The sequence below is a fragment of the Pleurodeles waltl genome, chromosome 7 (genome assembly GCF_031143425.1).
Source record: "Pleurodeles waltl isolate 20211129_DDA chromosome 7, aPleWal1.hap1.20221129, whole genome shotgun sequence".
In the NCBI taxonomy this organism is placed as follows: domain Eukaryota; kingdom Metazoa; phylum Chordata; class Amphibia; order Caudata; family Salamandridae; genus Pleurodeles; species Pleurodeles waltl.
The window spans coordinates 393,751,802-393,769,430 of NC_090446.1; the positions used below are offsets into that span (position 1 = coordinate 393,751,802).

General features: G+C 40.4%; 1 protein-coding gene across 2 annotated transcripts in view; it reads right to left on the reverse strand.

The window, feature by feature from the left end:
* LOC138304105 (fer-1-like protein 4) overlaps positions 1-17,629 on the reverse strand; it is a 1,042,026-nt gene that overhangs the window by 234,587 nt on the left and 789,810 nt on the right. For both annotated transcript variants that reach the window (XM_069243852.1, XM_069243853.1), the window contains 2 exons: positions 13,835-13,996; positions 8,625-8,793 (listed from right to left, as the gene is read on the reverse strand). In XM_069243852.1, the coding sequence (XP_069099953.1) occupies positions 8,625-8,793; positions 13,835-13,996 (331 nt within the window). The remainder of the gene's footprint in view (positions 1-8,624; positions 8,794-13,834; positions 13,997-17,629) is intronic.

Consider the following 17,629-nt stretch of genomic DNA (forward strand, 5'->3'; position numbering starts at 1 on the left):
TTCTGGACATAATGTCAAGAATGCTGAGTCATACTATTTTAAATTGCCAGTGATGGAAGATTTGCATGTATTATTGACTGAAATAAAATTTATATATTCTAATTCCTTTGTTTCATGATTGGCCAATTCGATTGATTTGAAAAGTATGTGGAATTTGGCAAATTAGAGGTAAAGAAGTTTATTTAGAGCTTGCATGATTCCTGTTCAGATGATATTTTTAAATTAAACAGTGTAACAAACAAGCTGTCTAGGCTTAGCAAGCATTAAAGAATTGAATGCCTCTAGTATTCCTGCCCCTGCAATATTTAATAAACGGCAAAAGTATACAAATGCATCTGAAGACCAGCTTAACGAATGGGTAAAAAATGGGACCTATAACACGTCATTATCACATCCTGGTGGGTGGTTACTATGGCCTGTAGACACCAATGGGTGCCATACGTGTTTTGTAAACTTCCCGGAGGGTTTAAAACTAATAGGCCGGATCCTCGCTATCCCTCCTCGAAACACTCAGGTATTGTGACAACATATAGTGTAGGGAAACTATGCCAGCAATGTATGAAGGTCTTCTCACTGGATGCTGTTAAAGGACATCTTAACTCCTGTCCAACAATACAGATTTACAGGATTTCCTGTTAGGCCCCAGAAGGCAGTGCAGAAAACGCTTCATATATGAAACATATAATGACATTTGGAAACTTCCCCACCAAGAAGAGGCTGCCCGGTTAAAGCAAATAGATCAGGAAAGTTTACAAAAAGCATTAGCTGTCGTAGATAATAGAATTAACACCTTGTCCGATTGCATTTACACCCTAAATAATATTGTGTCCTCTGCAATAGATATAGTACAGAGTGATGTCTCATTTATGCAACATGGGCAAAGTCAGCTATGTTCTATCATGCAGTAAGGTTGGACATTGCAAACACTAAAGCCAGGTCGCGTCCCCTGGCAACATGTGAGCACAAGGGCAATTTTTTCATCATTTAATTTAATGTGACAGCAGCACATGATGGCTAAGAAGGAAGCAACATATATTGTGTTGAGAATAGAGAAATTAGAAAAGTGGCCTTTTACTCTGGCTGAGATACTTTTTGCTGAATAGTTAATACATGGGGTTATTAATCTGCCTATTTCTACACTTCAATTCACGTCCTGCTTGGAACACATTCTGGTAGGCAGATATGAAAGGCTGGGAGATAATTACATATATTAAGTGTGGGAGTTCCCCTTTTCGTACAAATGTTTCAATGGCATTAAAGAAGTCTTTATTAGCGGCAGCGAATGCAAGACTTCTGTGAGCCTCTGTGGCAATTTTAGCTTGTTATCTGAAGGGAGTCCCAGTATCCTTAATTAGACCTATGTTCCAGGTGCTCTTCGATGGCAGCTATGTGCTCATTAACAGTGTGAGCTGTTGTGGGATGCGAGCCAGAATACCTTACATGGTTTCTGTCTCCAAAATTGTTACATGTTGCAGGAATGTCTTTTTCCTCCCGCACAATTCAAGGAGGTAAAAGACATCTGGCCCCATATTGCTACTTCTGATGTTAATTTAGGCAAGTTGGGCAGACTAAAGGCCTTCTTGTTCCAAAAACATGCGCTTACATCAGCCTGTGAGGCCTATGCACTTCAGGATGCAAGGTCATCAGCAGAAATTCAGTCCTTTTTAAATACCAACTTTCCAAGACACTTTGGTGAACTCGTGGGATGAGTAGTTAATCTCAGTAACTGTACTTGCTGATGAAGAGACATTAAACTAAATGCAACAAGGCCAATGTCTTCTTTCTACATCCGTCTGTGGTCATCTGTACTATCTGCCTTGGCTTTAGAGACTTGAATGTGCATTGTAACACACAAAGTCCAGAAAATTCACAAGAAAGGCTCACCATGCTCATCTGAGTCAACCATCCTGAATGAGTGGGGCTGGAAAACTTCAAAGAAAGCAGTTTGTAGCTCAAGAGGTATGGTAACAGCCACCCAAGCAATCACTGCCAAAGTCAATAGATCTGATGTTTGCAGGCTGGTATGATGGTTGATTTCTTTTTGTTGTTAAAGACCATTTTTAATTGCAAGAATGTGCCACAAAAAGAAGGGAAAAAAAGAAAACATAGCACCCGAAACATGGATGCCATACGTATGTATTTTAATTCTTGAATTTAAAAAACATTCACTGATGTGGTCGTTTTAATAGTGTTTATATATAATGACTTTCAGCTGTGCCATGCATTTTATTATTAGCAAGGACGGAGACAAGAATGTATCACCAGCTAACCAAGCCCTCGGGTTGCAGGCTAATACAATGCTAATATGTTACCTAAACATTTTATACGGAGACAGAAAATAAACTGCCAGCTATCCAGGTAACTCTATTTAAAGTTAACATATACAAATAGCTAAAATCAAAAAGCACTCCTGGATTTTTTTTTACCACTGAACAGAAATGAACTATTTCAGGGGGTGCGAACAATGCACACAGAGGACTGTGGGACACTAATCAAAACAAGTAGCACTTACTTCAGAGGCTCCCTTCTAATGAAATTTGACAGTGGGAAAAAAGGCAGTGCAGTAGCCTCCAGACAGTAGTGTGGAACATGGAAACATGTCAACTGGCAGAAGAACTCATTCAAATTGAAAATCCTTATGTTGAGCTTATGTTGGTTTATCAGGCATATAGGATGTTTTAAGAGTAAAAGACACATTTCAAAAACTAGGACATTTGGAACAGAGCCTGCTTTAGACCTAGCATTCTGGCAGTGCTTGGCTGAGTAATTAATAAATGTTCATGACATGGCCATTCTCTACATGAACATACAGATACATATTAATCAAAGTGAACACCAGTAGGCCTATTATGAGGGGTTAGGAAAACAGCCAGGCATTGATAATCCCTTAGAGTTACCTATACCAAGGTAATTTGTAATTCAATTGGGTGGTATCACTCTTAATAAGGGCAGTTTTCATCTCAATAGAGAGACAGGGCAGTCTTGACTACTCCTAATCAAATTCTGACCCATTGGGCATAATCTTTTTCTGACAATAACTAACAAGAAACCAATCAGCATTCAATTACAGAGCCCCTTAATGAAAAGTCTCTTATTCTTGAATGATAGTTAAGCTTTCTAAAAAGCCCTGAAAACACAACTAAGTGTTCACAAGCACCATCTTTGTAACAATATAGCAGAAACTCTGCTTTCTGGTTCTGCTTGGGCTCTAAAAACTCTACATGGAACATCAAGGATTTTTTTCAAGAAAAAAAATGAATTATGACTGTTAGACCTGGCATCCACAGTGTGTCTTTCCCCTAACCTTTTTGCCTTCGGACTTTCTGTCTTTGCTAACTTAGGGCCTGTACATTAAGTGCTAGTAGTGGGCCCGCATCACTGATTGTGCCACCCACTTAATTGCACTTTAAACATATCTATGGCCTGCACTTGCAGCCTGTGTGTGTGCAGTTTTAAACTGTCATTTCAATGTGGCAAAGTAAACCTTTTGCTAGGCCCAAACCTTCCTTTCCAATACGTAAAGGTCACCCCAAGAGAAGGTCCTGGACAGCCCAGAGGGCAGGATTCAACATATTTAAAAGGTAGGACATGTACTTTTAAGTTTTACATGTCCTGGTAGTGAAAAACCTTACAATTTTCTTTTCAATCCTGGAACCTCCACCACAGGATAACATTGGAGCTTCCTTATTACACTGTCTACATATAATTTCCAAATAAGAACAGGTAATTGGTTCATGTTTGTTGTCTCTGGAATCCTAATGAAAAATCCTAACTTATGGTGACGTTGGATTTTAAGGTTCTATTGTGGTTTTTATATTTGAAAACTCTTTATTTAGACAATCAAGGCAGCAGGATAGTAAAACTATCTTGTTGAAATGAATATACAAAATAATACATTAAAAATAGAAGTGGAAATCTTCCACTGACAATATGGCCGCTGTGTTCAGGGTAGTCATTTATATTTTGCCCTTTAAATATTCTTCAAACACAAGCAAGCTGAAAGAGCTGATGATGACAACAGGAACAGGACGACAGAGCTCTTTCACTCAGAACCGAACCTGGCATACTCAGGGAGCAGAAATTAAGTGTATTACAGTAAACAGTTATTGGTCATTGTATTCTTGATGGAGGCAGGATAGGTAAGGTTGTCACAAAAATAATCGTCAGAATGAAGAGGACATCCTCCTTCTAGCAGATTGACAGCTGTGTTCACACATGGTCCTTTATACTATTCTGAAATGCTACTTTTAGAGAGTTGGCACTTTCTTACCTTAGCCTGGGTGTAGTTGACAGTTGGGCTTTGTGTATTTCTCCTAGGCAGCCATACACAATGGGAAGCTACAATGGGAAGCTTAGGTGTGACTGTATGGGCCAGCACTGGCAGAATGGGAGAGAGGAGCTGGGCACAGTCCCACTTACACTTGAATAGGTTGTGTCCTGTCTCCATACAGAGGACTTCATACCCCCGTAGTTAGCCTGGAGCCAGTAAGGGAGGGCACTTGTGCACTTCAAAGGCATGCCTCTTGAAGCTTCTACCCAATTAGAAGGCACAGCCGGGTATAAATACCAGACCTCAGACACCAAACTTCAGTACACGTCTAGACCTGTGGATAACCTGCCAGGAGGAAGGACTGCTGTGCTAATAAAAGGACTACCACTCTGTTCGACTGCTGCTCTGAAGGACTGCTGCCCTGCTGAATACTGCCCTCTTTCCTGGGTGAGAAGGACTTGACCTGTATCTCTTGAACCCAGAGTGACTCCAAGGGCTAGTTGGCTGGCCTCCTGATTTGAAGCCTCAGGGACACAACCGGCTTCCAGCAACATTGAATCAGCACCTGGGATCTGCCATCTGTAAGTCTACCATGCCAAGTGGTGCCACCCACGTACTGAACCCTTGGAAGTGGCATAAGGTACTCTGCCAGCCTCTGTGGATCCAGCAAAACTGATACATTTCCTCTGCTGCGCAGCGCAAACCCCAAACAGAACCATCAAAGCAGTGACATTTCGTGGGGTGGACCCGTATCAAATACCCACATCACAGGCCATTGGAACCGCAGCTACGCGAAGCATCCTCGGCACAGGCCCTCACATCCCTCATCGACAGCAGCCTCGACGATGACTCCAGACTCTGCATCGCAGCCTGGCAGCTCTTCTGAATCAATGCATCGCCCCAACTGCGCGTTGCATCCTCGACATCGGACTTTGCTTCGCAATCCCAGTTGACAGGTTCCTTGACAATAATGCATGCTCTTATATCTCAGCCTCCCCACATCTCAGAACTGGTGCATCCTTTTGGCTGTGTGATGCATCTTCGACGTGGATCCTCGTAACGCTCTGCAAACCAGGATTTAAAGTACTTTGTTCATTGGACCTAGCTGGGTCCCAGTAGTCAACCCATGCTCCATCACAGTCGGCCTGACCTTTTAACTTTGTCCCAGTCCAGTGTGACCAGATAGCCACAGTTGAGGCTTTGTGCTTTTTGGTGCTATTTTCACTGTCATCTGCAAGATTGCATTTCTCCTATTCTACTGATTGGATTTTTGTTGTTTTGGGCTTGTTTTTCTTATGTAAGAATTATTTTTCTATTTGGCGTGGGATTTTTTTTGTGGCGTTTTCACATTATGACTGTTTGAAATGTTGCACAAATTCTTTACAAATTGTCTCTAAGCTAAGTCGGACTGCTCCGTGCTAAGCTAGCAAAGAGTTGAGCACAGGTTAATTTACGGTTGGCTTGAGCCTCAACCTCACAAGGAGAGGCTGCTTGACCAGGGCTTACATCCCAGTCAACTAACTGCCCGATTTCGTACAGTGACCCATCCACAGACATCTACCCACTGAAGTCATGCCACACCCACCTTTAAAACTGGATGGCAGACATCTACTTTAAACCTAATTTCAGCAAGATGATATACATTCCCATTGCAAACCGCTCCTAAATCTCACAGATCCTAGGATAAATGAGATAGAAACAATTTGTCTCAAATAACCTTCATGATGACATTGTTAGGTTTCGTCATATACAGTGACATCTGTCAGTATCCACATTGAGATGCTATTTGCCCAATATTGATTCTTTCCTACGAAAACTAAGCATTCAGAAACATTGTTCAAGCCCTTGTGCTTTACAACATGTACAGAGGCAATGCCTTAATCACCTGTATCTCCAGAAGTCCCAGGGCTCCAATGAAGCATGAAGTACACAGATGCCAAGCTCGTTAAATTACTAAAGAACTACAGGCCTTACTTAGAGTTTGTCCCCATCCAGTGTTATAGGCTATGGCACTTGTAATATAGCAGACAACGATATATGTTACATTATGACAGAGTACATTGTTACATTATGCCAAAACTCTTAATAAGGCCATATGTCCAGATCACCTTGAAGTTCACTGGGTATCACTACTAACCCAAATCATCCTAAAAAATGCTGCATCACCTTTAGACCAGTTGTACCAACACTCCAACCCGCCTAGTTGCCTAGCAGGTGACCAGTGCAACACACAAGGTCAAAACATGACTAAACAGAAAATCAAGATGTTATTCTCCTCCATCAGTAAAAATTCCTGAGTTCCTTCTGATGTCTGGATTAAACTAGAAGAGAACCCCTTCCCCGCTGTACATAATCCTGAATTGTCAACATCATTCTCAACTTTGTACAGCATGTTGTTACTTTCCAACAGCCACATACATCACAGTTTGGTTTGTCACACTTCTTCATACAGTAGTTCACCATTAAAAGACACAGGGTCTAATTTATTAAAAGGTAGCACTGCCTTTACGTCATTTTTTGACGCAAAAGTGGTGCAAACTTAGGAAACATGATTCTATTTTGTAAGATTGCGCCGCTTCTGCGTAAAAAAATGACGTAAAGGTGGTGCTGAATTTTCATAAATCAGGTCCACAGTTAGCTATAAAAGGACAAATCCATCACACTTAATCTCTTTGCAAATGAAAGGTGCAGAATAAAATGAGTGCCAATGAATGTTTACTGGCCAACCAATAGGTGTTGTTCAATGCAAAAAGCATTATATACATATTTATGCAAGCTGTGTTTGTATACAGAGCACCATCTCTCTCGCTCTCTATGAGCGGGTGACTTGTAACAGTGTACCAAATTCTGTGTAGATCAGTAAAATGGTTTAAAAGGTGTAAGTGGTCCCAAACTTGTTTCCCAGTCACCAGTGTAATGGGATTTCTATAGAAACTGTTCTCAAATGAACAAATGATCACTAAATAATGTATAGAGCACAGTGGTCTTCTGGTCATTTAGGGCCTGATTACAACTTTGGAGGAGGTGTTAATACGTCCCAAATGTGACGGATATACCACCAGCCGTATTACGAGTTCCATAGGATATAATGGACTTGTAACACGGCTGGTGGTATATCCGTCACATTTGGGACGGACTAACACCTTCCTCCAAAGTTGTAATCAGGCCCTAAGTGTCTTTTTATGGCTTGGTGTTTAACGGTTTTGAAGATATAAGGCAGATACAGGGACGTTATAGTTAGGTTATGAATTTACTAGTACAAAACCTTAGAAATTCAGCAGTTATAGTTAGATTTATTTCCAGTAATTATAACTCATGGCCTAAGGTAACTATAACTTCTGCACAAGTAAATTCAGAACCTAACTATAAAGTCCCTGTAACCTTTGTTTTTTAATAGAATTTTTAAGGTGTTATTAAATTATATATCCTAACTATAATATTCCTGTCATCTTTGGTTTTGTCAGTGAATTTCCTTGTTTTCCAATGCAAAGTAATTTTCATTATTATACATTACTCAAGCCTTTGGCCTTGTGCGTCTTGGCTTGGCCACCCCTGTGGCCAACCCCTATAACTACCTAACCCCGCGCTATGCACAGCCTAAGGCCGAGCATGGTGGGGGTGGCTACAGGACCTGGCTTGTGGCTAATCCCTGCGACCAACCCCTCAAAATCACCTAACCCCACACTGTGTGCAGCAGGAGTTGCCCTAAAAGCCTGCATCTCTGGATGTGAGAATAGGTTTCAGAGGGTGTCTCTGGGTGTGAGAGTGGCTGTGAGAGTGTCTGGCTGGGTGAGAGTGGGTGTGAGATGGTCTATATGGGTGTGAGAGTGGGTGTCAGAGTGTCTGATTTTGCTCCAATAGATGAAAGATGCATTCACATCCATGAAGGATTTCAGATTTATTTGCCGAGTAAACACACTTGCTTTGCCTTCGCCAAGCCCAGGAGTTAGGATCATTTGTCCTCCAGCAGTGGAGCTTTAACTGGGAGCCCCCTTTTTTCAGCCCCCACTACACGGATCACCCCGAAACTTTCCAGACTGCAGCTGAAGTGAACATCAAATGTTTTTGGAAAACTTTGTGAAGATTCATCAACTAGCGCCAAAGATATGGGCAAGTAAAAAAATGCTTTTTTTTATAGAAACTAGGTCCTAACTATAACTACCTAGTGGTGGCTGACACTAGGTTTTAAATATATATATATATATATATATATATATATATATATATATATATATATATATATATATACACAAATAAAGCAACTAAGAACATACAAACATCAAGTATCATACAAGAGCTCAACTATGATTTTATTTCCCGATAGTTGACATAAACAGTTCTCCCCGAAACTCACATTTAGTTTCATTTTCCGGTTGAACACTATCTTCATCCATCTCTTTTGGAGAGAATTTCATTAGATCTGGAACGACAGTGGTACCAACAAGGACTGTTCGTCCAAAAGCTCTCTTCTCCACCACAAAAATACTGAGTGGTGGGTGTAAATACACTTGTTCTGGGAGTTGCTGAAAACAGAAAAACATCAACCATCATTAAACAGCAGAAGCCTAAGTAAAATGATCTTTGGGTGAAGGGCGGAGTAGTTAAGGGTGTGAGGTTAGTATTTAGGAAGAAGTAGAAAGAGAATTGCGGATTGGAAGGGCCTAGAAAAGGAGAAGATGCAGGGTGGGTGTGGAAGCAAGGGAAAGAGGTAAAGTAGGAGCAGTCTTTAGGAACTCTGCAGGGCCAGAGAAGCAGGAGAGTTCTTTACACATGGACTCAACTCTCCCCCGCTGCTGTCAAATCATGTGAATATCAACCATTTGTGCAAAGTCACTAATGACGGCAAACCTAACTCTAAGTATTACATCAACAACGTTGGCATATCGGAATGAAGGTCACTAGCTTTGAAAATAATGATGCTTTAATGCAGGCAAACTAATCAGGGCTGGAAAAGCCAACTTATGAGTTATTACCTCTATGTCCATCTTCCCCGATCCAGTCCTTACTTGTGAGATCTCATCTCCTTCTGTCAGAACCTATTCCCTAGCTTAGTCAAAATACTTCCTCAACATGGCCACCATTACCCAGGCAACACTACAAAGTGGAAGTAGACCAACCACACATCCAGCTCTTTTTTTCTGCAGACGGATCTCCTGCCTGCCTCAGGTGAGTGGGACTCATTTGATTTTTGGGGTTTGAAGGTACTGCTTTAGCGTCCTTCTTTTTTCTTATTTATTCCCCAGGGCTTCACTTCACCAGTCGGGGAAGTTGGTGGTGATAGCTGGATGGAGGTGCATTGAGAAAATCGATTCACATGAACTTTTCTGAGTAGTCTAAACACCTAAAAGGATCTCCTGAAAGTAGCATTATAAGAGAATTAAATTTCACTTGAAGCACAACGTCTGTGAGTAGATTGAGGGGTAGAAGTGATGAAGGTTTAAATGCCTAGTCATCTTAACACCTTCAGTGACTCGATAAAACATTCTTGGGCTTTCATTCAACAGCCTATATCATCATGGGTGTTGTAGAACCTTCACTTTAATTCAACAAATTAAATGGAAATACCAGGGCCCAATGATTTTTAAGAAGAAATCCCAAGGTCAGAATGTGAGTAAGGTGTGTCTTGATGCTAAACAAAGTGCACAGTGACAATCAGCCAATGGTTCAAGCTGTAATATGTTGAAAACCACCTAGACTGAGTGCTAATATTTCCTAGCAAGTCTATGTCAGCTAGGGGGTAGCACCTTCTCAGCCCATTTTACTACAATTGTCTGACATCAGGGATCATTGGTAGCTCTCTAAGCCTCTTGAGACCTGACTACAAATTGCACTGTACAAGGGTAAAGATAAAATTGCATGCAGTTTTACCAATATAGGGCCTGATTCACAAAGCTAAACGTAGACGTTTGGTCTAAACTTAGACCAAACGCCTAAATTTATGACTTTGGAAATTGGGCCTTGAGCGCAGACCTAAAGATACTACTCGTAAATGCCTTTGTGAATTCCCAAAGTCATAAATTTAGATGTTTGGTCTAAGTTTAGACCAAACGTCTACAATTACCTTTGTGAATCGGGCCCACAGTGTGGTAAGTCCACACCAGTACAGTACAATTATGAGTAAAAACCAATGGAATGGGGAATTACCATGTGTGCCACCTTTTTTCAACCACAAGGAATTCCCAATTCCATGGAGTTTTAAGACAAACAATTACCACCTGCTCTAAAATAATAAATGAGGGTACAAATGTATGTATTATTTTATTTATTTTCCTGTTCTGTACCATGCCAACATGCTACATTCCGGCCACTCAGAGCACCATGCACACTTTGGAACAGAAAACTATAATTAATATGTCGTGTAAGGTTAGTGAGTCATTGGTCGTATGCTAATGACTAATGATCGCTGTTAAAGGCAGAGACAAAAGTACAGAGATGTGGAGGAAGATTGAGCAACCAGTTGGTATAGTGTGTGCTTGTTGTACTTAGCAGAAATGCAGGCGAGTGCTGATAATGTCTCAGTGGCACTCAGTGTTTAGTCCTATTACTTAGTTCAGTTTCCAACAGCTTCTAGGTAGTTGGTCTGAGCACCCACATCTTGCCATAAAGTGTTCCAAGCTTTGGCTCTTGCACTGACATGTTTTGCCCTAATTTTAGTCTTTTGAATTTTGGTTGGCAGATGGTGAAATGGTTAGAAGGGGGAGTAGAGATGTTCCTGTTTGAAAGGTAGCATGAGACCCTTTGCTGCATGTGTACCTAATGGGTGCAAACAAATGTTTTGAGCATAGTTCACAGAATTAAGTGTAAACTAAATGCCGAATAGTTACAATCTATCACTTGCTTCTCCAGTAATAAGAACAAGTTCACACAATGTGTAAAATTTCACAAAAAGGACTTTCCTCAAAGTTTCTGGGTTTAGCTCAAGGAAGATGCTATTTGTGTGCGTGTGTGTGTGTGCGTGTGTGCACATACATACATACACATATATATATGTTTTCCTGCTCCCAGCAGCTGATCACTATCGAATCCAGCTGCACTGTAACTATAAATCTTGCCACTCCGAGGCACAAAGATAGGACTCAGCAGGATGATTTTTTACATTTACTTTCAAACAGTGCACCATATAGCACAGAAAAAGGCCAGCGCGTTTCGGCTTGTGTCTTCTACTGGGCAACCAAAGTGTAAACACACTGTGCTTGGTCCTCTATCTATTGCACCACCCCATTGCCCAAGATTCAAGACCACAGCCTTTTGATAATGTTTCCTTATAGAGGGCACCATCTTGAATTAATATATATATTTTTACTTAAATTAGTTTTATAAAGCACAAACATGTCCCAAGGGTATCAGAGTGCTGGTCATTACAGAAGAACTTTAGGAAGCCAAGCAATGAAAAGCGGAGAAAGTTTGGTTAAGATAAGCAGACAGCGACTGATCATACCCTGTCTTCAAAAACCAAATGGACGCTATCTTAAATTCATGGTTGAGGAATGGATGTGCTTAGATAATCATCCAAACTGATTGTGGTACTTGGCATGGGAGGAGCATCACATGGACTAATAGTCTACATGAAGGAGGGGAAAAAGTACAATGTAGGATACACGATCAGCAGACCTCTTTGCAGGGTGTGGTGATCCCCAAGTCACTGGCTGCAACCTAGTTAAGGAAGTTCAGCCTGGTAGGAACCTGTTCATCAGAATTGCTTTGACCTCCTTCTTGAACTTAACCACTGATGGGTTCATGCATATCTCAGGTAGAAGGGAGTCCTATATTCTGGGGGATGACCCAGAGAAGGTGCAAAAGTATGTCCTTTATTTTTTTAATTTTGGTGTTTCTAGTCTCAAGGAGTTGTTACCAGAAATGGTGAGATTGTTCACTGAGTATTTCGGGGATCAAAGTGTCGTGCTCCAGTAACTAGCATCAGGTTACCCTAAGGAGAGCTAGGTGTGTTTCCAATATTCTCTTCAAGGTAGTGATTTCATCGTCTAGTCTGGTTACTATCAGGGCTTGCACCTCACTCTTGAGATCCAGGGGAAGGATGAATGGTTTAATCTTCTTGAGGAGACTAAGGGCCTGATTTAGAGTTTGGCGGATGGGGTTACTCCATCACAAACTTGATGGATATCCAGTCTGTTGTATTACAATATTATTATAATTTATGGGAATCCGAATACAGTGGATAGGACCGAGTAACCCTTCCCCCAAACTCTAAATCAGGATCTAGGTTGATTATAAGCACTGTGTGCTAATGCCTTTGTATGTTCTTGCATATTCAGGATTTTATCTAGGGTATATAATTGGGTGTTTTGTAGATTCGAAGATCATAGGAGTGCATTTGAGGGCATCCAGGTTTGTGAGCCATTCTTGAATCAGTGTGGAACTCTGTGGGGGAGGGGGGAAGAGGGGGAATCCAGTCTTCATTACGTTAATTTCAAGGTGTTTATAGTTAAGCCAATTCTGGATTTTTGTGAGAGTGTTATTGACGGATTATGTCATCTGAAGAGGTTATTTTTAAGTAAAGATGAAGATTAGATTGATGGAGGATCCTCGTAGGAGGTTTCATGTAGAGGTTGAAGAGTGTAGGAGAGAGGCTTGCGCCTTGGGGGGCTCCAAGTCTGATCAACAAAGACTTGGATCTGGAGCCTTCCAGTTTGACTATTTATGAGCAGTTATCCTGATAGGAAGAGAACCAGTTTAGTACATTTCCTGTGAGCCCCATCCTGCGCTCCAGCTTTCTAGCAGGGTGACATGGTTGATCGCATCAAACACAGAAGAAAGGTCGAGGGGGATTTTTCTTTTTGAGGGGGCAACCTGTACTAGTCTCCTGTCTATGTTGCAATAAGGATTTCTAAGCATACCTTTACGTTGCTGGAGTCTGCTTGAACTATGCCGTATTTAATTTGAAAGGAAGTTTTGTTGGAGTCTGCTTGAAATGTGCCATGTGTGATTTGAAAGTTAGTTTGGAGTTGTCTGCGTCGCATGAGTAGGAACAGCTGTTTGTTAGCTGAATATGGTAAGTGTTACAAATGGGAGGGAATTGATGACTAATCAGAGCATCAACCACTGCCTGAACTTCCACCAACCCTTCATCCACTTCCTGCACTCCGCTTCCCTTGCACACACTCCCTGCCACCGCTGTAAATACATTGGAGGATGTTCTATCTCCTACCTCCCTGCCAAGTCCTCTAACGACCTCCACCTCTGAACAGCACCCTCCCTACGGGAATTCGGAAAGGGACTCAAGACTTGGCTTTCTGACTGAGCCCAACAGGATCGCAGCGTCTGGATACCATCTCAGGTGATTTATCGTGTTTTATAAATCAGAGTTGATTGAGTGAGAGCATGGTCAGAACATACATGGGGTATTATTTATCAGAGTAGCACTGGAAATGCTCCTGAAAATCAGCCTTTGAGAAAGCCCTAATTTCTTCATAGCTGATTCATATTACATCTAATGGACAGTATGAGGGGGCTAGTCCATTGTGGAAAAACAGACACACCAAAATCCATGAAAAAAAGAATCACCAGAGCACAACTGAGCATTTCCCAATTTTAAACTCTACTTACCACATTCACACACTTGACCAGCTCTGTAAAGTTTGGATTTTCTTTGTAATTTGTGAGAACTTCTGATTCAACCTTTTCCCCAGCACATTCAATTATAACTTGAGGCTGATCCACTTCAAAGAAGTTTATTCGCTTCAGATCTCGGAGTCCCCAAAATAAAACCTAAACAGAAGAACAATCTTTGTTAAACACTGACCCCCTCAGAATATTTTGAGAGTAACAGATGGACTTTTGCACACAATCTCTTGCTCTTAACCTAGGCAGATGAAAATCAGATGATTAGACATTAGCCCCTTTGTAGCAGGAAATGAGAGGGATCCATCTAGATTCCAGATCCAGCAGCTATTAATGAGCAGGATCCAGGACTTAAGCTGAACTCAATGAAATATGCTCAATTCGTCCCAGTGTAGTTTTCTGCAGGCATGAAGGGGTTTTGTTAATTTCACTTCAAGCTGGGCCCAAAACAAAGGCCTACTTTAAAGCGCCATCAGCCCTGCTTTTGTTCGAGTATCATTCTAGCTGGGAGCTATTTGGAGCCTAAAACCTACATGCCAATGCAATGGATGGAAACAAAGGTACATAGCTTGTTTTCACTTCACAAGTACTTCAGAGGAATTATGATTTGGAAACAGGTTTTTGAATTTGTTGAACTCCAGTATGCAAGAGATATGCATGCACTGTAATGATGTCAGGTATGTCAGGGATATCTGTCTGCTTAACTAACTACACTAATAGGCATTTAAATAGCACTTGATAATTTATTTTCTAATGTTATTAATTCCATTGTAGGGTATCAGAGTGCTTTACATCACAAACATACAATATACAAGGACAATAATTCATACAAAAGTGTAAAGCGATGTGCAGGACATGTTTTTTAAGACAATGAGGTTTACAAGGTGTAGGAATCACATATTGTCCCTAGTGGTAGGCACTACATGTTAAGAATGCATGGTCAGGAGAAACATAAAGTCAGAAATTATAACCTAACACAATGGTTGATTTCGTCTGTATTAATAAGATGTGATTACTACCCAAATGATCCCTTTTTGGCAACCTTAGAATAATGTCAGCTTGACAAAAAATAGAATTTCAAAACCCAAGCCTTGCAGTTTGCTTGCAGCTCCTTGGTGCCAGTTTATATTTTCCTGTGCTTTATTAGAACGATTGCAACTTATAAATTGCAGTTGACAAAATGATGTTTGTTTCCAAAGCAGTAACCCATGTACCTATCTCCATAAAATACAAATCTGTGGTCTGCATACTACACAATGTGCTTTGCAGCAGGAAGAATAATCATCTGTTTTACTTTGAGTCAAAATTGTGACTAGACAAAACAAGAGCTATCTTACTTACCTTTATGATCCCATGAAATTTCCTGACTGCACAAAGATCTCTGCAGCAGGTGCCTTAGCCCTGCAAGGTATTTTAAAGCGCAGCCTCTTTGTTACCAATTAAGTATGCCAGAACATATTTACTGTCATGTTTGTCCTGGTTGGCAATTCCATTGTTGCAGAGTTTGTAAAACGTAAATGTATAAGACTGCTTTTCATGACTCCGCCTCTCGTGACTCCCACCACTCTTTCTGCTGCCACAAGTTGACTCCCAATTTATGGATCCCAGAGTAATTTTTAATCAATTTCAGCACTAATCTAATTTCTATGAAAGGCCTGCATTGGCTGTTATCCAATCCAGCAGGCCTCTCGGATATCCAGCTCGTCTGTCGGACAGAAAGGCTATTGTAAATCCATGCTTTTCCATAGGCTAGTATTTCTCTGGTATCCGAGCAATAATGATAGCTTGCTTTGGCTTAGTAGCTTCTCCTGCAGTGAATTTGACAGTGTAATACCTCAGAATTATCACAAGGAGGTCCCAAAACACAATACGAGGTAGCCCATCCAAGCGTGTATATTCAAGGCAGGCCTTTCACTGTTGCCAGAGTGCAAATGTTTTATGATTTCTTTTTTAATCAACAATGAACTTACTGTTGATGAATTAACATTTGAAAACGGGTGACTTTTGCAAATGGTCATCTTAATTCATTTTGTTCTCTTTCTAAGAAAATCTTCAGTTAACATTGTAGTTATTTTCTGTTGCTCAATGCTTACATAAAAGAGTGTGATCAATAGCTTATAAATTTGTAAACAGCTACCCCTAGCGGGTTGCTGCATTATGTCTTACAAGGTCAGATTTTCTAAGTCATTACACGAGTTTGATTGTTCTATTGTTTGAAATTGTCATTACTACATGGTTTCTTCTTTGAGGATGGAAGTAGACGATACAAAGATTAAGATGTTTCTCCCAAAGAAGAAAAGTTTAGACGAGATGGAACAATGGAGTCACAGACGAGACAGAAGAGGAAAATTTACTGTTATAATTGTGTCCTAGTTAATACTGTCATCAGCGTACTTTTGATCATATAATAGGTGGTTCATTGGCTGAATTGTAAAACACCCCATATACTGACCAATCATGGACTTTTCAAGATTTAATATAACATTCTGGGGGTTATTCCAACTTTGGAGGAGGTGGTAATCCGTCCCAAATGTGACGGATTTACCACCAGCCGTATTACGAGTTCCATAGGATATAATGGACTTGTAATACGGCTGGTGGTATATCCGTCACTTTACCGTCACTTTTGGGACGGATTACCACTTCCTCCAAAGTTGGAATAACCCCCTCTGTCATCTGTTCTGGTAGAGAAGAACAAGACTTTGCCATTGCCTTTTTCAATTAAGATTATCCTTCAGTGGCTCGAGTCATATTAGCAATGTGGGTTTAGCTTTCGATGTAGGCCCGATTCTCTGAAGATTTACCTGATGGTGTCTCCTTGATGAAGTAGACTGCATGTTGTTGTTCTATGGGTAAAGTATGAAAGTGCATTGATATATGTGTCTCTTTTGCTTTGCAGGTACCAGCTGCAACTTATAGTTTAATTGCTGCATAATAACAATATTTGTTTTTTTTATAATAACCCGAGCTAGTGTGATTTTTCTAAATTTGTGTTTCTAAATCCTTTTTACCGAAGTCCAACATGTTAATTCTAATTTGTGGTTAGTGAAGGAATTTATCTTCACATGCTCATGATTTATGTTGACATACTTTGATCTTTTGCTCTGATGTATACTTTATCTTTGTTGCCAATCTTAGCGTTATTAATTAGTGTTATGATACTTGAGATAATTTGATTGCTTTGATTAAAATCAGATATATAAGGCATTCTAATCAGCCATTATTGATTCTATACGTTTATCATTTATGTTTGAGAGTTATTTTCGTGACATTAGCATTGTTAATATAGGGAAAAAAATTCACAATCCTTCTTAATAAACTGGTGTGGTTATTGTTTGATGTTCAGATCTTTAAATATATTGACTATTGTTGATGACTGTAGCATCCATTATTGACATCCCTTCAAGTCTATGTTGCGTCGATCCATTGGTCAATGGTGCAAAATCCACTATTCAGATTGAAGTAATAGTTAGGATTTCTTGGTGCTGCAGCACGGTGAAAGGGGTGGAGGGCACTAAAGGCTTTATCACAGTTATTGCCCCCTCCTCCGAATCTAAATATAAAAGAGCAGGAACACTTTCACAATTGTTAACAGGCAAACAAACACACACAAGCACTGCATTTACACTAGGGATGAGCAGAACTTTCATTCTGCACTCCGCAGGTAGAATTGTGCATAGTTCATAACATGGAGTTCATGAAGTTTGTGAAATTATAAAAGTTGTTCTAATCAAGTCTCCAAAAACATTTTTGTGTGAAATTCTCACGGAAACAGTAGAT